The sequence below is a fragment of the Drosophila mojavensis genome, unplaced genomic scaffold (assembly GCF_018153725.1).
Source record: "Drosophila mojavensis isolate 15081-1352.22 unplaced genomic scaffold, ASM1815372v1 contig_74, whole genome shotgun sequence".
NCBI lineage: Eukaryota > Metazoa > Arthropoda > Insecta > Diptera > Drosophilidae > Drosophila > Drosophila mojavensis.
The window spans coordinates 1,805,449-1,828,188 of NW_025318899.1; the positions used below are offsets into that span (position 1 = coordinate 1,805,449).

General features: G+C 43.1%; 2 protein-coding genes and 1 long non-coding RNA gene across 5 annotated transcripts; 2 read left to right on the forward strand and 1 right to left on the reverse strand.

The window, feature by feature from the left end:
* Nucleotides 1–1,221: 1,221 nt before the first annotated feature.
* On the reverse strand, nucleotides 1,222–2,133 carry LOC6586580. The gene is made up of 2 exons (XM_002012155.4): nucleotides 1,602–2,133; nucleotides 1,222–1,531 (listed from the first exon to the last, which is right to left on the reverse strand). Exons 1-2 carry the CDS (start codon nucleotides 2,044–2,046, stop codon nucleotides 1,365–1,367), a joined length of 612 nt encoding a protein of 203 aa, XP_002012191.1. The 5' UTR covers nucleotides 2,047–2,133; the 3' UTR covers nucleotides 1,222–1,364.
* A 13,359-nt stretch (nucleotides 2,134–15,492) lies between these two features.
* LOC122757534 lies at nucleotides 15,493–17,145 on the forward strand. Of its 2 annotated transcripts, none has more exons than XR_006357593.1 (3): nucleotides 15,493–16,093; nucleotides 16,157–16,885; nucleotides 16,965–17,145. It is a non-coding gene; the product is annotated as an uncharacterized LOC122757534 (long non-coding RNA). The 2 variants fall into 2 exon arrangements; XR_006357594.1 differs by having other exon boundaries at nucleotides 16,983–17,145.
* A 1,341-nt stretch (nucleotides 17,146–18,486) lies between these two features.
* LOC6586581 lies at nucleotides 18,487–22,605 on the forward strand. 2 transcript variants are annotated; one of them, XM_044010034.1, is made up of 9 exons: nucleotides 18,487–18,772; nucleotides 18,834–19,225; nucleotides 19,281–19,366; nucleotides 19,425–19,526; nucleotides 19,579–20,092; nucleotides 20,264–21,699; nucleotides 21,773–21,944; nucleotides 22,001–22,345; nucleotides 22,407–22,605. In XM_044010034.1, exons 1-9 carry the CDS (start codon nucleotides 18,652–18,654, stop codon nucleotides 22,536–22,538), a joined length of 3,300 nt encoding a protein of 1,099 aa, XP_043865969.1. In that variant the 5' UTR covers nucleotides 18,487–18,651; the 3' UTR covers nucleotides 22,539–22,605. The 2 variants fall into 2 exon arrangements, with proteins under 2 accessions (XP_043865969.1, XP_043865970.1); XM_044010035.1 differs by lacking the exons at nucleotides 18,487–18,772; nucleotides 18,834–19,225; nucleotides 19,281–19,366; nucleotides 19,425–19,526 and having other exon boundaries at nucleotides 19,824–19,982.
* The last annotated feature ends 135 nt before the right edge of the window (nucleotides 22,606–22,740 follow it).

The following is a 22,740-nucleotide window of genomic DNA, read 5'->3' on the forward strand; positions in this document are numbered from 1 at the left end:
CGAAGGCTAACGACATACACATATGCATAATACATATACATAGCAATAATTGTAACTGTAATGCACACAGACACACTTGAAGAAACACACACATATGTATATATAGAGCAACAATTGACAACAAGCATTCATAAATAAATATATATAAAACAAAAAACAAAAAAGAAGAAAAATATATATATGAATAAAAACCAAACAATGGTGGGAACAGAATTTTTTAAAAACAAACTCAACTCAGTTTAAGAGTTGAATTTTCTAAGAAAACACAAAGAAAATGAAATGAAAAACAAAAGAAAATTTGACAAATTTGTAAAGTTAGTTAAGGCTTGAATAAATAAATATATATAAACATTACATAAGTGCATTAAGCGAAGGAAAGAGACATAGAAAGAGAGAGAGAGAGAGAGAGAGAGAGAGAAAGAAGGAAAGAAAGAGCGAAAACCATTTACTAGCCCAGCCCCTAGCCTAAAAGTATGCAATTATTAATTTAAAAATTTGTTAAGGTTAGCCTCGAGGTTAGTTTTACGGCAAACACATACACACACACACACATATACACATGCACATGCATTTCAGTGTAGGCATGTATGTGTGTACATAGGCCAAATTTCGATTGCAAATTCAAGAAAACACAAACGTGACAAAATTTGAAAAGAAACAAAAAAATTGAAAAAAGAAAAACAATTGCAATTTGTTTCTAAAACAAAACGCCATGCATTCATTATATAGTATATACACATCTATATATACATATACATAATTAGGAAATGTATGTCAGAAAGAAAAAAAAAACAAAAAAAAAGAACTAAGAAAGAAAAATTAGCTACAGAATTGCATATTATATATACAATTATAATAATTATATATACAAGCAAATATATATTGGGCAAACGAAACAAAATGTAAAACAAAGAAAACAAACAAAATGTTGTTGTAGTCAAATTACAAATTAAGTTTTGTTTTTGCTACCGCGTGAGTCAAACAGAGAAAGAGAAAAAAAAAACTAAAACTAAAAAAAAAAATAGCAAAAGATCGAGTCAAATTTTAAATGTGCAAAAAAAGCAAAAACCACAAAAAAAAACAAACAATTTTTTGCAAGTTCTTTATAATTAATAACGGTTTTTTGGCGTGCAGACAGAGAACAGAAGAAACACACATTTTTCCAATAAACAGTAACAAAAAAAAAAAAAAAAAAAAAAAAAAAAAAAAAAATTGAAATGATTGAAAAATGAAAATGTTTGGTTTTATATTGTGAACAAAAATAGTGGGAAATTGGATACAGTGAAAAGCTATTGTTGTGTTGAGTGGAATATTTTGATGTTATTCGGAAAACTTGCTAAATAAACTCTTGATTGATAAACGACTCAGTCATATTCTGCGTCCTGCTGGGAAGCGTCTTGATGCTGTTCAGTTGGCTGAAAGAGCTCGGCTAGCATGCTCAAGAATTCCTGCCCCTCGGCGTGGGTGCTGTTCAGCCAAATCTGCACCAGCATTTTGGCCTCGTCAATGCTGGCCACATTTTTGAGGTGGCCTGAAAGTGAAAGTGGAAGAACGTCGCGTAACAGAGGTGGGAAAATGTTGGGGCGAGTGCTGCCACTTACGTATGACCATTTCCAAGGCCTCCCATTCGAGGTTGTAGCGCTCTGTTAGGAATCTCAGCAGTTCCAGCATGTTGCCAGCAGCCAGGCTCGACTCAAGGTCATACTCTTGCAGTAGCTCATCATTGCTCCAGTAACGAACGCGTTCATACATGACCTGAGTACGACTCTGGATGATGTTTAGCAGTCTTACCGATTCTTTGAGTTCTTTACGCCTCTTGTTAATTTGCCTAATATTTCGCAATGTTTGGCGTTTGATTTGGCCGATTTTTCGTAGGGAATTCGACTTTTTGACATTAAATTCCCTCTTAAAGATTTTCGCACAAATGTTCGCATAGCTTTGGATGTAGTCGACTCCTTCTAGGATGATCTTATTCCAGTGTAATGCATCCTTTTGGAGGACTAGTGGTATTTTCTTTAACTCTCTTGCAATCCTGTCAGTGTTCATTTTGAAGCTCAATCAAAAAAGGCGAGGACCAATTTTATGACACACTACAGTGCTGCGTATTGTCTAAATCGCTTTTTGAGCTCAACAGTGCTCAACACTGGTTTAAAGTAACATTTCTAATAGGAATAAGTTAGAAGAAGAGTTCTAATTAGAATTTCATTAACTCTTGACTCTCTTTCTGTGTGCTGCTTTCCCTTTCGTTGCGTGTTCACATGCAGAGAGAGAGACCTAAACAGCAGCAGCAGCGTCCCGTTCCACTCTCTGCATTGCCCCTGCTTTGCTTTGATTGGTTGTTTAAGCTTACTCTCTTTTATAATTAGCATCACAACAGCTGCTTAGCAGTGGAATGTTAACACTTACATTTGTGTTATTGTTTTTTGCAGTCTCTTTCTCGCTCACTCTCACGCTCTGCTTAAGAATGTGCTGCAGCAGATTTGACGCGTGTCTCGTGCATTAACCAACACTGATTATCTTTGCTATTCCTCTGTTGCCAATTTGATCGCGAAAATAATAATAATAATGATACAAGTGTTTCTACTAGTTTATGCTGCGCAATAATTGCGCGCTTGTTATGTGAACTCCTTCGACTTCGGCTTGCTTGCGCCGTGCAATTAGCTGGCCTGCTATCTCTTTCTATCTGCAGCCTGTCAGCTGGGAGCCGCACAGACATGAGTTACTGTGCGTTGATTGCGTTTAAGGCTTGATTGTGCATCATACAGCAAAGGCAACAGCAACAACAACAGCAACAACACAATTTGCTGTTCTTTTGAGGTAAGCGCGCGAACTGGTTTTATTTTTTGCTTTTGGTTCTGCATTAATTATCAACAAATCATTTTTGTAGCACTGAAAGGCGCATTTATTAGTGATTATGCAGCGGGTGAGCGAAGTGGATGCGGGCCCAGGGGCGCAAGGCGCTTGGTGTCGCAGAACATGTGTTTCGACTCCAGCATCAGGATGCGCAAGCTTTTTGGTCAACGTCTTGACGTGCTGCCACCGAAAATTTGTCAGGCACAATGATCGAGTCGATGGACAAGTGGACCAGGAGGAGCGTGGAACGTGGCCAGCGGACGTGCGGACGAGGCGACGCGTCGGCGACATGACATGGCCGTTGATAATGAATAAAGAAGCGAAAAAGAACGAGGCATTGCAATTAAGATATTTTTATGTAAATTAATGAAAACAGCAAGCGGCAAGCGCAGCAGAAGGTCGCCAGATCGTTGATAGTGCAGCAGGAGAAGGCGGCAGGGGGATACAAGGGTTGCAGCAGAAGAAGGCGCACAAGCAGAAGCAAAAGGGAATGCGAGAAGCAGTAGCAGAGATGCTGAGCAGGAGAATCTACCAAAACAGACGCAGCAGCAGCAGCAGCAGCAGCAGCAGCAGCAGCAGTAAGAGCAACTGCAGCAGCAGCAACTGTTGCTATAGACGGCGCTGCAGCAGTCTCTGTGGCAGCATTCTTCGACTGCATGCGTGCAACTTACAAATAAGTACAAGCTGAGCAACGGCCAAACTCCAATTGCGACGAAAACTGTGGCGCATTTTTAATTGGAAAGCGCGCACAAAAACCAAAGCGCGATTCGAGCATAGAGTTTACACGACTAACAGATGCGCTGCAGAGAAACGGAAAACATTTTAATTCGAATATATTTTATAGACGAACTTTATATGCAGAAAAGATTATATAGATATAGATGCAGCTGTTTAGTTATTGGCGTAGATATACCAAGCTAGGGATAAAAGATTTTGTAGATTCAGAGATGAAGCCTACCCGTTTATCTGCCTTATCTTTACTTTATATTTATTGTATCTTCAAGATACTAGACTTCACTGGGATTGCATCGTAGCGTCAGACAGTTATATAGTCCGAATTACCAAACCTTTCAAATCTAGTCAAAGAGTAAGAAAAGCTTCTGAGCTAAGATCAGCCCAAACACACACACAATATACCCCTTCTCTATTGTAGGGTATCAAAACGTAGCCGAAGTTGCCGCAGCCTCGACCAACGATCTGCAAGACAAAAAAAAAAGAGAAGAAGGAAAAAAAAGTGACGCACCGAAAATTTATTGTCTCATGATGCGAAGCCGAACGAGCCGAGCTGAGCTGCATGTCGAATGGCGAGAGCAAACAGCAAAAAGGCCGCGAGCAATCGAACGAGAAGGAGCCGAAGCAGAAGCAGTAGCGGAAGGAGGCAGCAGGGGAGACCAGGAGAGATCAGGAGAGGGCAAGTAGCAGGAATCGACTCCTTTGGCTGGGCCTTTACTTAGGCATTTATGTCTGGCACTTGACACATTTTGTTATGGCATCGCAGCTACCGCGCGCCTCTTCCGACTTGTTGTTGACCCAATCAAAATTCCAGCATCTTGCACTTGAATGCGTTTAATTTGTAAGCTCGCCGGGTTGCAAAGTGTTGAGCCGCATGTCGAGACATTGTATGGGAATCGGGATCACTAGAATCTCCGGCTCTGCTGCATCGATACGTTAACCGATCCGCAAATCGACAACAATCGTGTTTACAAGGCGAAAGCCAACTGATTTTCAGAGATACAATGCTAATGAAGCAAGGATTATGTTATTATAGAAAGGGGAATTACAGGTTATACATGTAAATTGAGGCCTAACTCGGGATTTGATATTTGCTGTATAGGAGAGGCAAGAGATTATCAATGGCATATCAGGGCAAGCATAACTGATAATTGATTAGCATTTGATTATTCATGATCAGATTTTTTTCTAGAGCTTTCAGATTTTTCAGATTTCCTCTACATAATTCCTTCCTTTTGCATACCTCTGGTATATCTCCAATGGATGATCGATAAGGGATATCCTTCTCTTATAGACTCCCTTCGCATCTGCTTCTCTAGATTTATTCCTCTTCTAGATTTATTCAACAACTGCTTAGGTTTCCTTTCAAAATATCTCCCAGCTCTTTTTTAAATCTCTTCCGGATCCTTTTCACATCATTTTTACAACATATCTTCTCCAACTCTTTTTCCGATCTTGGCTTCACAACCATTGCCGAATCTCTCCCGCTCTTCCTCGACTGGCACTCTTTCATCTTCGTTTGCTGATTTGCATTGTGGCAGCAAATAGAGAATGCATAGAGAATTCTATATCCGTATATAAATATGCTCCACTTGCAGCTGCACTTTGAGCTCGCCCCATTTGTTCTGTTCTGCATTTCCCTTTGGCGCTTTGCTGTTGTTGTTGCCCATGATGCCCATGCTACGTTGTTGTTGTTGTTGTTGTTATTGTGTTGTGTGGCATAAGCCAAGCTATTTGCCTGCTTATCTGTGCCGACTTCCTCTTAGCCTCCTGGCCACTTCATAAGTGGCCCCAACTGGGCGTCTGTGTGTGGGGTGCAGCTGGCCTTTAACCAGTTCCAGTTCGAGTCCCAAACCCAAGCCCAAACCCAAACCGAAACCCAATTCCAATCCCAGTTTCAGCTCTAGCCCAAGCTCCAATTGTGGCTCCAGATTGTTGCCGGTAGCGTTCGCTGATCGCAGCAGGCAGACGATGGAGAGATCGAAGAGGGGGCCAGTTGATTTATTCTAATCTGTATAAGCATTGCTATAATAAAGCAAAAGTGCCCACTGAGTGGACAATGCTGGCCAGCGGCTTTTGACCAGCTTTTCAGTTCTACTTGTTGTTGTTGTTGTAGTTGTTGTTGTCCAGGCCAAATTGCCGATCGGCCAGCGCAGTGGGCACTTCGTTCAGTCAGGCAGTGCTGCGTTTCTTAGCTGGTTTGCTGCTAAATCTAGCTTATTTGTATAAGGCGATGAGGACGGAATGCACAATGTTATACAGAGTAGAGAAAGGAAAGTAGATATGAATGCAGAATCAGGTAGTATAGAATACATAGGATGGATTGCAACGGAATGGAATAAAACAAGAAACAGCTCCGAAAAGAAATTAATAAATCCAGCCAAGACCCTTAGCCATAATTAATTGGTTGGCGTAAATTTCATCTCAATTTAGCTTCTTTTTTGGCGGCTTTAAAGCTGGCATCTCTATGGCAACTGCACAGTCGCTTTGGGGCTTTTGAGCAATGCGCGTAATTGGATTTAAGCCCAAAGTGCAGACGCAGCTGCAGATTCTAATGACTCAGCAGGAGCAGCAGCAAGGAAAGAGAGAAAGAGAGGGAAGGAAAGATAAGCAGAGGAAGAGAGAGAGAGACAGCGATAAAGAAAATGTATCACACACTCTTTTTCGCTATAGCTCTCTTCCTCTAAACATCGTGAAATACACAGAGAGAATATGACTCAGATAGAGAAATAGACGGAGAAAGGAGAATACAGAGAGAGAGAGAGAGCGCGAGAGAGAGTGAGATACAGAGAGATATAGAGATTTACAAAAATCAGACATAAAGAGAGAGAAAGAAAGCGACTGACAAGGATGAGAAAAAGGCAGAATCAGAGAGACGGAGAGAGAGAGACACATATAGTAAGAAAGAGAAGGAGGAGAGACTTAGGCAGACAGAGAAAGGGAGCGGGAGAGTGGAGAGAAATAGAGTGAGGTCCCAAGATGTTTGGATGCTTTTACAGCGAGCCAGGGAAATTGACTAACAAATTAAGTTGCAAGCGCTAATTTATCGTTTCAGCTCGACTTCTGCGACGCTATCGGCCGAGGCAAGTGCAAGAGGATTCCGGTTGCACAGGCTTCGTGTGTTATCGACACAAAGTGTTTGCGCCCCGACAGGCGACAATGATACGCCCCTTCGAGGAGGAGAAGCAGAGCAGCTAAACCTGCCGGCAGAGCTGAGCAGAGACAAGCTTTCAGCTGCAGCCACTTTGTCAGCCGCTGTCCACAGAGCTCGGCGTGGGGCAGCTGCCGCAGCGGAGGCAATTTTTCTTCTTCTTGCTGCTGCCGCGATTTTATTCAAATTTTAACATGCTGCAGACATTCAATGTTGAGCCTGGCAGTAGGCGGCGGCCAAATCACGTAATGCGCCTTGCAAACATCGTTAAAACACTTGCAACGCGCTCAACACGGTCTGCAGGCAGCATGTTGCAAGCCTGCAAGGTTGCAACACTAAAGCCTTTTGTCTACATCTAACTTCATCCGCATGGGCCGGCACTCCTCTGGGTTCCTTTGCTGATTTTGTTTTAGAGCCAATTTACATAGATTTGTATACCCTAGGAAAGGAAGTGAAATGGAGTTGGGAATGACTGTTTCTACTTGGTGAACCAGTTCAAATGTTAATTTCTGAGTCTAATAGGAAATCTCTTTGTTGAACCAGTTCAAATGTTTATTCTTGACACTCTCATTTTATTCACCAGTCGAGTTAGTTTAGCAGCTCATGAGAGAAACTAGGCTAGAGTTTATTATTCTGTTCTAGTTCCATTTGTTTCAAATTCTCATTCTTAAGTCTTTCATTTTAAGCATTAGCTCAGTTCAGCAGTTGAGAGACTAGAGATTAGGTGCTTTAGCTCTTTCTTTATATGCAGACTCTACTCGAGTGCTCTAGTTTCATTTGTTGAACTAGTTCACTAGTTCACTAGTTCATTCCGGATTCTCTCAGTTTACTCATTAGCACAGTTGGCTCAGTGGCGCATGAGATTGCCTCTACTAGATTAGGGACTTTGTGGAATCACTTTAAAGATTTATCCTTCGTTTTTCTTGTTCCTAGCTTAGCAGTTCATATTGGATGCTGATGGATTTGGGGATCGAGTAGATTCTATTCTCCTTTATCTGCTAATCCAATCTCCTATATATAGGGTATTTTAGTTGTGGCTACGCATAGATAGCTCCCTTGGGTCCTGCCCCACTTGCTCCAGCTGCCGCTAAAGCTGGTGTCTTCGTCTTGCTCTGGTCAGTTGCAGCAGACGCTGCGTTTATTTAAATTTATTTTCCTAGAATGCCACAAGTCGCCACATCGATGCGCAATTTGTTGTTGCAACGTGCAACGTGTGGCAAGTAAGCAAGTAGCAACTGCTGCTACAGCAGCAGCAGCATCAGTAACTGCGTCTGCGTATGAAAATTAATTGCTGCCACTCGTGACGATGGCTGCCGCTCGATCTGCCGCCTGAGCCCCGCCACATGCCTCTTGCTACATTGTTGTCTCCTGCATCTCGCTCTGGCTCCTGCTCCTGCTCCTGCTGTTTCTCTCCTTCTCCCCCTCTCTCTTTCTCGCCCGTCGCGTTGCGAGTGGGCGGCCTATCGTTTAGATTTATGGCTCTCGCCTCAGTCTCGCCGTCTGCGAGTGTCGCGTGATAAGTCTATAAAATGTTCGTTACATTTGTATGTGCAAATGGCTGTGGGATGGCATTTGCATATCGCCCAAAACTGCCCACAGAACCAACTCTCGCAGTTCCTCTCCCCCTCTCTCTCTCCATTTCTGCCTCTGTTTCTTTTTGAATATGTGCCCCTTGTGGCTTGGTGAAAGGCGCCTGCATGTGGGCCGCAGTTAATTGTCTTTCATATGTGATGAGGCCACATGCGATTGCAAATCCCGGTGAAAGGAATACATTAAAAAGCAGTAGAGAGAGAGAGAGAGAGAGAGAGAGAGAGAAAGAGAGAGAGAGGGGGAGGTGTTCTCCAACAGGTGGACTACACTGTAGCAAACAGTGGCAACTGTTGCTGCGAACTGTTGCCAAAAAAAGAAGCTCTCAATCACGCCAACTGCCAAATGCTGCTTTGTTCAATCAGCCTTTGCTTGAATCAATCAAATTCGAACAGTTCCACTTGTGCTACCCAGCGCAGTTCCTACGCCAGTTCCAGCTCCAGCTGTTCCCCTGTGACACATTGCACCATTAATTTGATGGATTGTAAAGTTTTTCGCTTCACCAACTTTGATGTCCCAAAAAAAAAAAAAGAAAACGAGGAAGGAAAATTGTGCGAGAAAAAAGGGAAAATTAAGGCGCACATTTGATGACAACTAAGGCAGTGGTTGCAGTGGAGGCGGGTGAGGGGCAAATTTATGCCTGCCCCAACACTAGACGCTTCACTGAATTTCTGTGTGTAAGCTTGTGTGTGTGTGTGTGTGTGTGTGAGTCAGGCATTCACTTGATGAAGGCAACGAATGGATCATCGAGTGAAGCGTTGAAAGCGCTTCATTTGCATTGTGGACACGGCCGAAGGAATCGGGCGATGCCTCAGTGCAGATGCTTTAATCGGAATCGGCGGCAATTACAGCATTTAGGGTTGTCAAGTTGTGCGATTTTACAACGGAACTAGTTCGCGTGAACTGTTAAGTTGGTTGTTTGGGTCTGCAGTTATTCTATGCTTACATTGAGTTGATTTAGATATATGTTTCTATGCGTGTTGTTGTATTTCTCTATTTTTCTGATATGAGATGATCTAGTTTTCTCTTGCTCTCTATGTTTTTGCATCGCTCTCTCTCTCTCTATGTCTATCACTCTCTATCTCTATCTATGTCTCTCACTCACTCTCTTTCTATCTCCTTTTTTCTCTTCCTTGATTCCCTCACACTCTGCCCTTTTCATCTCGATCTCTATTCGTTTCCTTTAGCCTATCTCTCTACCTTCCTCCTCTTTATTATCTTCTACCGCCCATCTCTCTGCCTTTTAGCTCCTTTTATTCCTTTGGTGATTTGCTGGCGATTTTGTGGCGATTTAAAAGCGATTATGGCCGCAACTTTTCTTTGTTATGCCAACTAAATATGACAAGCAGCTCTCTGGACAGGCTGTTTCCACATATGGCATAGCTGCTGCTTCCGCTCCCCCTGCGAGTTGCATTCCTGGTCCACAACTGCTTCTGCTTCTGCTTCTTCTGCGTGTTCTGTTTCTTCTACAACTTGTGCCTGTGCTCCTTTTTGCATGGGCTGCGATTGACGTTCGCTGATAGGCGAATTTTGCATAAACGCAAGGCGAACGAACGTCGGACGCGTTGGCGGAAATTCGTTTTGAATCCTTGTTGCCTGGCCCTGCCTGGCCTGGCCGATCCGTGCGCAGCCTGGCTGCCGCATGGGGCAAGGCGACTCTTGCCCATTTTGGCCGGCGCATTGTCTGCGGCCGTCTGGACGCGGGGCTTTGTTTAATTGCGATGCGAGCTGTGCTGCAATTGTGTGGAGCTTGGAGCTTGGCGCTGGCTGCTTCGTTTGGTTTCCTTTTCGCATTTCGCTTTTTTTATTGTTTTTGTTTTTTTTGCTGCTGCTGCATGGCGATTGTCCCTGGAGGCATATGCGTCGCATTGCAATTGAAATTGAGAATCGGAGCACGCTCCACGCTGCTTGCCCAGCCACATGCTGCACACACACAAATTCCTATGCCTATATGCCGCATGCCGCCTCCCGCCGCCTCCTGCTCGCCCATGCCTGCCTCAGTTCCTGTTGCCTTGCCACGCACAATGCGCGCATAATAATGAGCCTGAAGGCGGCAAGGCAGCAAACTTGTTTGGACTTGCAGCTCACCTCTGTCTCTCTCAGTTGCTCTCTCTCTCTCTCTCTCGCTCTCTCGCTCTGCCTTGCAACGTTTGGCTGCCTCGCATTTTGTCAGCCCATACGTGATAAATGCGATTTCTGTTGCAAGCCGCTCGATGCAGCGGGCATTAGAATGTCATTTGAGCATTTGCCACAGCATGTGGCATGTGTGTGTGTGCATGTGAGTGTGTAGGTGTTGCTGTGTGTAACGGTTATTGCCAGCGCTTTAGCCACGCCCGTGTTTCGTACTTTTTGACTAACTTTTTTGGCCTAATCGCATTTAAGCTGATTTTTGAGCTTGTTGCAAGTTAAGCCAGCCGGTGGCCAGCCCCTCCTCACCTTGCCACATTTGCTGCCATTCACTTTGCTAACTGTTTACCACAACAAAGGCTCTTTGGCTACTCTTGGCTGCTTGTTCAGGCCGCAAAGCGAAAGCCCGTCAAGAAGTTCTTTGGCTTTTTCTTTTTTTCTTGTTCAGAGTCGCCAACAACCCCTCGCCCCTGTCCACAACAGTAACCGCGCCCCTTGTTACGGCCATGTCAACAGCTCCGCTGATTCCCAATGCCCCACTTCCAGCTGCTGCTGCAACTCCTGCTGCTACTCCTGCTGTTCCCTCATTTAGGCAACGAAATCGCTCCGAACTTTCGTGCAGTGCAATTTCTATTGTTCTTGAACGTGAAGAGAGGCACAACTGAAGAAGAAGAAGAAAAAAACAAAGCCTTTCGTCCTCTCTCCCTGCTCTCTCTCTCTCTATGCCCCCATTCGCCTGCTACTCCTGTGGGGCACTCCTTGGCAACGTAACGAAGTCAACGTGGCTGCCACAAAATGAGCGCTTTATACCTACTTAGATCGCTATAAATTTGGCTTAAGGCAAGAAAAGTGTTGCCGCAGCGGCAGCGGCAGCTGTCTGGTCCAAAGCACAGTGGTACGAAAGTGATTGAAATTGAAATTTTTCATATGTAGAAATTGATAAATTTATTTGAATTTTTTAAAAATTTTATTAAGAATAAATATTTTTATAGTTACCGATTTAAAGATTCCATAAAAGTTAGCAAGGAAAGTGTATCGATTTTTGAGCAAGCATTATTTATATCTGAAATAAATGAATGAATTAGAAATACTATATTTATAATGGGAGCATATAATAAATAAGGGAATAAAATATTATATTTAGAATTATAAGTTATTGCAGTGAAGAAATTTATTGAAATTCCATATATAAATTATGAGAATTTAGTATATATTATTATCTATGTTATATGCTGAAGAATTCGTGCCAGACTTCAAAGAGTCTATACATATTTATATGTTTGATTCAATCTATGCTGATCTTGCGATGCCTTCCTATCCGTTCGTCAGTTTTTGGACCATTCGCAAATCCTTAAGCTCAACTGAACAGCTAGAAATTTAAAATGAATATCCCAATCTCTCTCGAGTCTCACTGGCTCAGCTATGATTATTCGATATTTAAACAAACTCTCAGACAAATTGCATTTGGCCCACTGCGTATACTGTGTTTGTGTACTGAACTTTGGTTTGTTTTTGTTTTTGGTTTACGGCGGTTCGGCTTGTTGCACGTTGTTGTTGCACGTTGCCCGTTGCCCGTTGGTCCGTTTGCCCGTTAGTGAAGCTTAGATGCCGCGCGTTGCCGCAAGTCCGCATGATTTATGCGATTATTCTTTAGCGCAGCGCCCAACTTTATTGTTTTATGTTTTTGTGGCCCGCTGCTGAGGGGCAGAGGTGGACGCCGCGAAGTGCGGGGCGTGGCTGGCTTGGGTCTATTGACTTGGACTTTGGCTTTGGCTTCGGCTGTGGCTGCAGTTGCAATTGCAGCTCGCTAGGCCAGCAGCGCTAGCACTCAGCAGCTGTTTATGTGGCGCTGCAAGCGAGTGCTCACTGTAGCTGAGAGTTCAATAATTGAACATGCAGCATGCAGCTTGCCGCCGAGGCAAGGCATGCGCCGGGTTAATGTCTTGTTGGTTATTGCCACGTCCAGCTGCAGCTCCAGCTCCAGCTCATGTGCTCACTCCATATGCCGCTCCCTATATCTCTGTATATCTGCCTATCTATCTATCTCCCTCTCTCTCCCGCTCTCGCTCTGTGGCTGCAGCACCTGGCTGTGCAGCCTATTTGTAATTTGGCACTAACGGATCTGTTGAACCCATCAATTGCAAGCTCAGACAAGACAGACGAACAGCGGGATTATGATTGAGCAAAAGAGGGAGAAGGAAGCCGCGTGAGAGAGGGAGACAGCGAGAGAAGAAGAGAGCCAGTTTGTTAGCTGGACTTAGAGACATGTTCATTAAGCGCTGCCACATATAATAACTGTCCAGCGAGTGGCCTATAAAGTGTTGAGATTTCAAGTTGCAGCTGCAACAGTTGCTGCTGCTGCTGTTGCTGTTGCTGCTGGGAATGCAAAACGCGTGCAACACCATAAAAGTCGAATATGAATTACGCCCCCTTTTACAGCAGAGAGGGGCGTCTTGGCAATTACAATCCAAGCCAGATCCGGCTAGGCCAAGCCAAGTCAAGCCAAGTTCAGCCAGTTGTTGGTCTATTTTTGGTAACTTGTCTAACAAGCAGCAACTGTTGCTGCTGCTGCTGTTGCTGTTGCTGCTGCAGCGATTGCAGCTGCTTTTGGGCGTGGCTGAATTAAATAAAGCATAACTGCTCGCACTTATATTAGCAATGAGCAGCCAAACAATTTTCTTGGCCAACAACTAGTTCAACTCTGAGTCAGACATTTGCGAATCGAAAGCCAACGCCTTGTCGAACCGATCGGGGCCAAGCGCTGCTGTGCCCACTCACTGCAACATTTCAACTGCAACATTTCATTTGCAACCGCATGACAATTGCTTATTCTGTTATTGTGCTTCCAAAAAATGCTTCATTAAAGCGCGACACGAAATTATATTGATTTTTGATCAAGCGCTGATTGTGTTTGCCGTTTTCTATGCACAAGAAGTGTGGGATCGACTACCTAGTTGCCCTCGATTCACTAAGGTAAACTAGAGTCTGCACAAGATTTCATATTCAAATCAACTGCACATCGATAATTATCGATTTTAGAAAATAAAGCTAAAATATTTGGCATAGGAGCTGCGATACGCATCATTGCTTTACTCTTTTAGCTGCTACAGCCGATAGTTATAAGTTGGCCAATTAGGGAGCAATTACAGGGTATCTGCAGTCTTTATTATGCCTTGCCGTATAATTAAATGCGGGCACAGTTGGCAGCCTTATTGAAGTAATAATATTTATTTGCACAACCAGCTGGGCCCAGCTGGGATTTCCGCCGCTTCAGCCCGTTCCCGTCCGTGCCAGCTCCAGTTCCAGTTCCAGTTCTGATTCCAGTTTTTTTTTAGTACTCTGTCATTCCGTTTGCCACTTAAATTTGCATTTTCATATTGAGCGGACAGCTGTGGCAGCAATCAGAGATTGAGTAAAAGAAACTGGAAAACTAGAAAATCTGTCCGACTGTCTGTCCATGTGTTCGTCCGTCCGTTCGCTCGGTGGACTGTCTGTCTGTCGGTTTGTCGTCATCATAAATCGATAAAGGCAACGTGGCTGAGCGTGCCAAAAGTTGCCAATTAAATGTGGCAGCACAATTTGCCGCTAACCCGACTGCCTGCCACTTGTTGCACGACAGACAGCCCAGGCTCAGGCCAATCCTCGCAGTTGCATTCGTAATGAGCTACGTATGCAACAGACAGACTGAGAAAGAGACGCAGCGAGAGATAGAGAGAGAGAGAGAGAGCGCGCAGGGACATAGTGCGATAAGTAGAAACTTCAACTGACTCGCAAATGCAAATTGTTGCAACTGTCCGGCGTCAGTTGATAAGGCGGCACTTGAGGCCTTTTGCCACCAGCAGCGGCAGCCGCATCGGTGGCAACTGTCACTTTGGGTGTGGCCTGGCGAAACTTTAAATTGCCTCCCAAAACGATATACCCATTGCCCCTCTGTCCATTGCTCTAGCTATTGCTAACTAGCTCAGAGAGCGAAAAAGTTTGGTCAGTTTGCTTATAGATCGGAATTGAAATCGAAATCGGAATGGGAATTGGAATTGGAATTGGCTTTTCGGTTAAAATTTAAATTAAAATTTAAAAAATACAATGCTTTAAATGTTATATGAAAGTCTATGTATATAGTCTGAAACCGTATGGTATATATTATGTATGTGTATGTAAACATATTACCTCTAGATAGTTCCCATTTGAGCAAAATTTCATCGATTTTTAATTGAAAAAATTGTATTAATATTTTTTGTATAGATCTCTATTAAATGAACAAAAATTAGACACATTTTACTTATTCAAAAGTAGAGAATAAAAATCAGAATTTTAATTAATTTTAGCTCGACATGACCCACCTTAACTATAGATCAAACACCTTACGCTTAAATGCAGCTAAATATACTAGTCGGCATCATTAAAATCGTTTGGACAATTCAACATCAAAAAATGTAAATGTATTTTCTGGTCGGTTGTCGCCAAATGGAGCATTCCTATTTTATTTCTTTTGGCCGAACGGAGCATTCCTATTTTATTTCTTTTGGCCGCTTTCCACGCTCACTTTTCATCAGCGTTGGCTTCTGCAGATGCCACAAACAATGTGCGCTTTTAATGTATGTAAATTTTAAATGAAAATCAAAATAAAGAAATCGAAAGACATAGATAGAGATAGAGACAGAGAGCGATAGATAGAGACAGACAACAATTAAGTAAAAGAGCAAACGTAGCTGGACTGGGAAAATGAGAAACTGGGCCTAGGTCTGGGGCTCTCGGTTCGAGATGGGTATGCTCCTCGGACTAAGCCAATCAACTGGCAACTGGCAACTGGCAACTGGCGACTGGGCAAAGAATTTATTTAGTTTTTTCTAATTTACATATCTGAGGCATTAGCTGAATGCTCGCTCGTTCGGCTATTCAAATTGCCTTTGCATAGATTTTCAGACTAAACAAATTTGTAGTTAGCTGTTGTTGTTAGTTGTTGTTGTTGTTGTTGTTTGCTGTAGCTTTTTCTCAAATGCATTGTTTAAACATAGAAAAACATGCATCTACCGTTAAGAAATTAACTAAAGTTTTTGTCAATGCAGCCAAGTCTATACACTAGCCGCAGAGCTATCAAAGCTAAGGCATACATGTGGGGCCTCTAGGTTCTGTTTGAGTAAATAATTAGCGAAAATTTTGAGAAGTGAAGAGCCAAACAGTTGAGCTTCTGCCTGTCCGCATTTGTCATTTTGTATGGTATAAGAAATTCAAGCTAATAAATCAAATTCTTTATAAGCCACAGAAGACTGGACAAAAGTCTAAAACGGGAAGATCATAAAACAGAATCTCTTTATGGTAATGCTGCCATGTTTGGTTGAGGGACAAACCGCTTGAGTAAAGTGCAATGCCCTAACTGGCTGGCAGGGCATAGAAAGTTGGTCATGCAGTTCGCTGCAAATTAATTAGACTCAATTTGTGGCAGCTGCCACAACTTGGGTCGCAACGGGCGAACAGAATCTATGCTCATATTGTGCTCAGCTGCTTTTTTTTCTCGTCTTCTGTGAGCAGCAGCGATTCTCATGTAAATGCCAAAAGTTGCAGCATTGTTTAAACATTTACAAAAAAAAGTAGTAAGAAGAGGAAGACAAAGGGAGATGGGGAGAGAGAGAGTGAGTAAAAACGGTAAACAAGTTGCTGTCAATGTGAAACATGGACAACATTTTTCTGAGCGCTTTCTAATCGCAGCTCGAACCGATAAGGCAGTCGTTAAGTTATGTGGCAAGTGTTGAGCAGAAGACGGAGAAGGAGGAGGAGACGGCGAGGGAGTGCATTTGTTATACACTTTCCCAGCATTTGATTTTGGCATAATTTCTCACTCGCTGGCAACGTAATCGGCTGCCGTTGCACTTGTTCGATTATAGCCGCAAATCAAATGGCAAACAACTTCTATACAGATGTCAATTATTTTGGCCAGCAATGAACCAAATTGCAGCTCCACTTGGAGCTGAATTGGAGCTGTGTGTAGCTGGAGTCAGCTCGCTTGTTAGCCATGTTGCATGCCACATGGACATCAGACAACTACGTGAGGTGGCTCTTTGCGAAGTCAGTCCAGTCAGAGCCAAGACAGAGCCAAGTCAGCCAAGTCATCCAGTCATTCCAAGTCATCTAGTCATCTAGTCATCCAATTCGAGAAAATTGCTAAGGATCGAACAGCTTGCAACTTGCAGATTGCTGCTTGCTGCCTGCAACGTGGGGCAGCTGCAACATGGAGCTGCTTATAATTGAATGATTGCATGGCTAGGCAAAATGATTTGCTCGTCATTAACTCTCAACTGCATTGGCGTTTATCTTGGGACCCCATTCGATTCAATTGATTTGCTGCCAATAGGTGTCAAAACTATTTGGCTCTCATTTTGTAATCCCCACAATTCCAACAAAAAAATGCTGGCACTATATATGTACATATAGACATACGTAAGTATTTGCAACAAATGGGGGAACGAGATGTCTGTCAAGTTCATTAAATTATTTGAAATGTTTTGTCTTTGTCAAGCGGAGTGACTTATTACAGACGCAGTCCAGAGCCTAAACAACTGATGAATGTTACGACCAACAGCTAAGACAGCTGACTAGATGCGCTGATAGACGCACAGAAATACCCTGTAAATTAGATACTGCTATTCAGTGAATGTTTCTATATAAAGACATGCGTATATGTATGTATATGTAGAATAAGAAATACATAGGTTTGTAGAATCTATATAAAATATATTTTCACTTACTTCTCGCTTTCTCTCTCTCTCTTTCCCTCTCTTACTAGTATTATTGTAATGCTCTATTGCTCTGATATAGATATATCTCTTAGTTCAGCTCGTTCTAATGATTCCGAAATATATTCCTTTACAAGTTCTCAACCAATATACCCCCTTTTAACCCAATTCCATTGAATACAGGATATTTTGTACAAAAGAGGACGCTGGTTGGCCAACATGCACATGGACGTAGTTGTGTGTGAACGGTTGACAAGAAATTTATTTAAAAGACAACTGGCAACAAATAAATTTCAAGAGAATAGTAGGCGCAGCTAGAGACAGACAGAGATACTCCGAGAAAGGGAGGAGGCAGAAACCAAGCTCTATAGATGCGATTCTCGAGCTTGCGTGCAGCTGTGTGGGAGTTGTCGTTGTCGTCCAGTCGTTGCTCTGAAATTCATTCATCAATGTAATCGATCAGACGCAGCTCTCTGCTCAGAGCTCATGTCTGTCTCCGACGACGACGAATCGTGTAAGCGTATGTAAATGGCTCGGTTAACAATGCGACATAAAACTTAATCAATTGATTGCGAACGAGCCATTGTCTAACGAATACCCTGGCGAAAGAGCATTTTAATTATGTCATGAAATGTGTATATACATATGCGAAATATCTTCCATCTTCTACACCTCTCTTCTACTACTTCTACTACTATTTCATTATGTATTCTTATCTTCTATCCTTCGACTTTTATAGTCTTTCATATTTTTACTCTTCCACTAGTTTACTCTTCCTTCCACTCAAATTCCAGCTCTTCTACTTCTCTACTCTTCTAATCTTCAATCTTCTCTTTCTCTCATCTAATCGCACCTATTATACTTTTCCAGTATTCTACTTTTTTATCTTTCTACTTTTCGGCTTCTGCTGTCTTCTGTTCTTTTACTTGATTTATAGACACTTTACTTATCTCCGCTCTTTGAGTATTTATTATTTCGGCACACGTCTGATTGCACCTTTCCTTGTTCGCTCCCCGTTTCCACATTTGGCTACGAGTCACGAGCCAAGAGTCTAGCTACACTTTCTCTACTCGCAGTTGCAATAGAAAATTGCACAAAAAGCATAAATAAGTCGCAAGTTTTTCTGGCACGAGGCCCAAATAAATTTCGGAGATAGGAGCAGGAGTTGGCGAGGAGTTGGCTGCCTGACCAACCGCACCCACATGCTGGCTGAGTTATGACCATGGAGCAGGAGTAGGAGATGGAAACACGCGTCTGCAGTTCGACTTTTCCAATTTCAAATTCGATTTGGTTCGTTCCGACAAGGTATAACAGACCCGATCATGAATTAATTGTCATGACAACACAAACACACATATACATATACATATAACCTTTTACATGTTATATAAGTTAACTGTTAAACGCACACGCATATAGAGGCAGGTACACGCTACATAAACACACACATACACACACAATTTTTACACGATGGTTAAACCCAAAGATGAAGGTCCGGGGGTGCTGATTAGCGTGCAGGAAATGAAGGAGCGGGAGAAGAAGTATATGCAAAAGCTGCAGGAAATTAAAGTTTGCTGCAACTTTATCAAGGGTAAGCAAACGATTGGCCGATAATTTCGATGATCGATAGCCGATAACTTGTCGTTTTGCAGAATCCTCACTCGAATTCCATCGGCTGGAGGAGGAGCGCTCCGCTGTCGAGCATTGGGAAAACTTTTTACGCTGTGACGGCTTGCCACGCCCATATTTGCCACCCGAAATGCGCCAGTTTCTGGCGAAGAAGCGTTACTATCAACAATTCTTCACGGAGCGGAGCGTGGACTGGACCTTGTCCGTTGACGATCGTACCATACTCACACAGAACATATTCCGCAAAGATCTAACCAGGCAAACGGTCAAGGAGCAGCTCAACGATGCTATAGGCGATCAATATGAGCGAGACATCACCATGTTTCTGGATACGCTCAACAAGATCGATCGCATGCTCGATACGGCTATTGAAATGGAACGGGTGGACTTTGCACGTCAAATGGAGATCATGGAAGTGAGTGAGCTCACAATACCAATTCACAATCGATAATCCTATAATTCTGTTTTAGGCGCGGCGTGAGATTGAACATGAGATTGATGACTCGTTTGATCGTATGACCTATCGGGTAATACGCATGGATGGCGTCTACATGGAGTAAGGCTTGCTTATGAGTACTCTATATTTGTTGTCCTAGCTAAAGGTTATTTTACAGCTCTCTGGATGGCCTGGTAGCCACCTGGAGTCATAGTTGCCCTAGATATGGCATAGATATCTGGGCTCTGCGCGATGTTCCTGTTCGTTTCGAGGAATTGCTGTGAGTATATGACTTATTTTCAATCCCATTTGGTTTTAGCTGTTGTCCTTAGAGCTCCTCTAATGGTCGCCGAGCTGGCTGCTACGTCCGTTCGTGTTCAGATGCCGCTCAGCGTGCTCCACGATTGCCTCACATTGCGTTGCATTCACTCAAACTTCGACAACTACTCGCAATATGCGAAAAGTTTCGATCCACCCATTCCGGAGGGCAATGTGGACGTCAATGCGGGCATTTTGGATATCGAGGAATGCTTGATCAACGAATGGCTGATGCAGCTGGACATACAAAAGGAACTATTGGCCATTTTGCTTGAGAAACGTGAGATCTATGAGGAAATAATGCGCGTCATCACCGAGCGAACGGAGCGCGCCGCCAAGGAAAAGAAGAACAGTGATGGCAAAGAGACAAAGATCGTCATACCTAAACCGCCCAAGGAAGCGCTTCTGGTGCCGCCAGGTATGTTGCCCGAACCGTATAGCACATTCCTGGAACGCGAACAGCAACAGTATTTGGATCTGCTCGATGAAATATACCATCCAAGACATCTCAAAATAGATGACGACGTGGTAAGTCCTGAATCGAAGGAAGTATGCCTAATGCAAAAGATGGGTGCTACAATTTATCCATTGTTTTACAAGTTTTAACAATCTGTAGCCTGTCTTTCATTCATGTTTATATTGTAAATTTCTCAATCATTTCTGAAATCAAATTTTCACTTGGATCAATTGAACTTTCAGATCAATCTGAGGCAACACATACTGCTAGGCGGCCTATATTCAATCAATTTCGTGCGTCGTCCGACGGATACCCATTACCAGACGTTTAATGTCACCCTGCACGAGGACGGACGACTACTGCACATTAAGCGCGAAGTTGTGGCCGATCTGTTTAACTCATATCGTGACAGTCGATTTGGTCCCAGAGCAACCAAAGTGATGACAAAGCGATCAAAGATGTTAATGGACGAACAGAAGCGCAAGACCCATATGCTTGAGGACGATGAATTGCCATATTTCTTTGTGACCATACAGATGGCACGGGAGTTCTGTCTATGGGGAACGCCCATACCCTGCCAATACCTGGATACCATGGAGGAGGTCAAATCGGAAACATCAATAGTTGAGGAAAAAAAGGAAGTGGTCGCGAAGAGAAAGAAATCTAGGATCAGCACACTGCCCACCCAGCAGCAGACAGCAGCCCAGGTAATCGAGGATTCACAATTGACTCAAATTCGCCGTGCCCCAAATTCAACAATCAACATATTTCGGCCCACGCTGATTGCCTTGCTAAGAACCAGCCGTAAGCTACTGCCTGGAGAGCGTGTGGTGCCGGTCGAAAATTTTAATTTGATGCAAAAATTGGATCATCAGAAAATCCGGCAGTTGGAACGATATTGTGTGCCACGGATATTGTCTTCATTCAAATTCCCATTGGAAGTGAGAGAGGAGCTCGAACAGCAGCAGTCCGATAATCGACCAAAGCCGAAAAATCTTTTGATCAGGCGACGCAGCGTCGATACTGAGGAAGCTGTTGTTGTTGGCGATTTGGATTTCGATTATAACGTACAGCATGCAGCTGAAAGGGTCTATCCCGTTTTTGAGGCTGTGGAGCGAATGCATTATGCTGAGGGTGATATTGATGAGCCATATTATGACAAGAAGTCCATGTATGGCCTGATCGAAACCTTTGACAATATCTCCACCAGATACATTACTAGGCACATTGACATTATGTCTCAGTCTGACTTTACGGCCAAAAAGCCACCGAAAAAGGCACTGCAAAGCTCGGATTCACGAACTGGCATATCGTTCGCTAAAACGAGATCAACGGTTCGAATACAGAGCAAGCATATGACCGCTATACGACCGAGTAACTTAGGCTCCACAGTTATGACTGGCGCCCAATCGAGCCGCACCACAATGGCAGACGAAGTGGAGGAAGCCCACTCACCAGAGACCGTGCCGCGTACTCCAGAAGAACAGGAAGTAGAGGCGGAGAAGCCCAAGCAAAGGGTCATACGCTGGACAACCAAGCACATAATTTCTTACAAATTTGACAAGGAAGCACGCACCATGAACATCCAGACGGATCGTTTGGGCCTCTTTGGATTTGCGTACAAGCGCTACGAGCATTTCCCTTTCCGTGACTGGAGCCTGCAACCCAACGAAGAAAAGTAAGATATAAGTATCTGTACTATATCCTGTATCTCATTTGAAAATGTTTCTTTTTTTTCGCCCCTGCTTTAGCAATGATGAAATTATTCTAAGCGTTGACACATTTCATGCACGTGTTATACTCTACATTTCGGCTGCAGGAGTTAGGGGCTATGTTACGGATATAAGCAAGAATTATGTGGCACATCCGGTCAAGTATTTGGATATACAGACTCCTATTACCGACTTTCGTGAACTGCGTCGGGTATGTTATCATTCTCATTCTGTGCCTTCTCCATATTCAGTTGATTTGTTTTCCAGCGCTTCTATGAGAAGGGCATAAATATCTTTGCGGAAAACGATGCGTGCTTCTATATAGACAACGGTTACTTCTCGGTTAAGCACATGGCCACGGAGGATCACACATACGATGCTATGGCTCTACATTGCAAGCTGATGAAGTTCTATCGCTCTAGCTGGAATCGTCTGGCATCGCGACGTAATTTACTGATTGGCATGAAGAATGCTAAAGACCCAACCGATTACACTGAGGTCACAATGCGCATTACACCCGATAATGTTACCTTTGTCGAAGTATCGGAACTCTGCTCCGACGATCTGGATATTATAAAGCTTGATTTTAAGAATACATGGCGTAATATGAGTGTAAGTTTTAAAGAGGTCGAGTACTTTGAGTACAAATTTATAATGTTTGAGCTCATTTTAGAACTACACGGATCTGCATCAGGCAATCAATTCAATGAATCCCTCAGCTACGGACGTTAGGAACAAGGATCCGCTTTTGCTCTTTCAGGTCAAGCGGATGCTTAACGAAATTCATGTAATGAGTTTTTCATAGTATTATAGTTGTTTTCTACAGACTTCCCTATGTTTATAAACGAGTAAAAATGTATTGAGAGAATTAACTGTCAGTTTTTTAATTATTCATAAAAACACACACACACAGACACACACGTACACACAGACAAAACATAAAAAAATAAAATAAAAAATCAAAAAAAATCTTAAAATGTATCGATAAGCATAAAAAAAAAATGTAA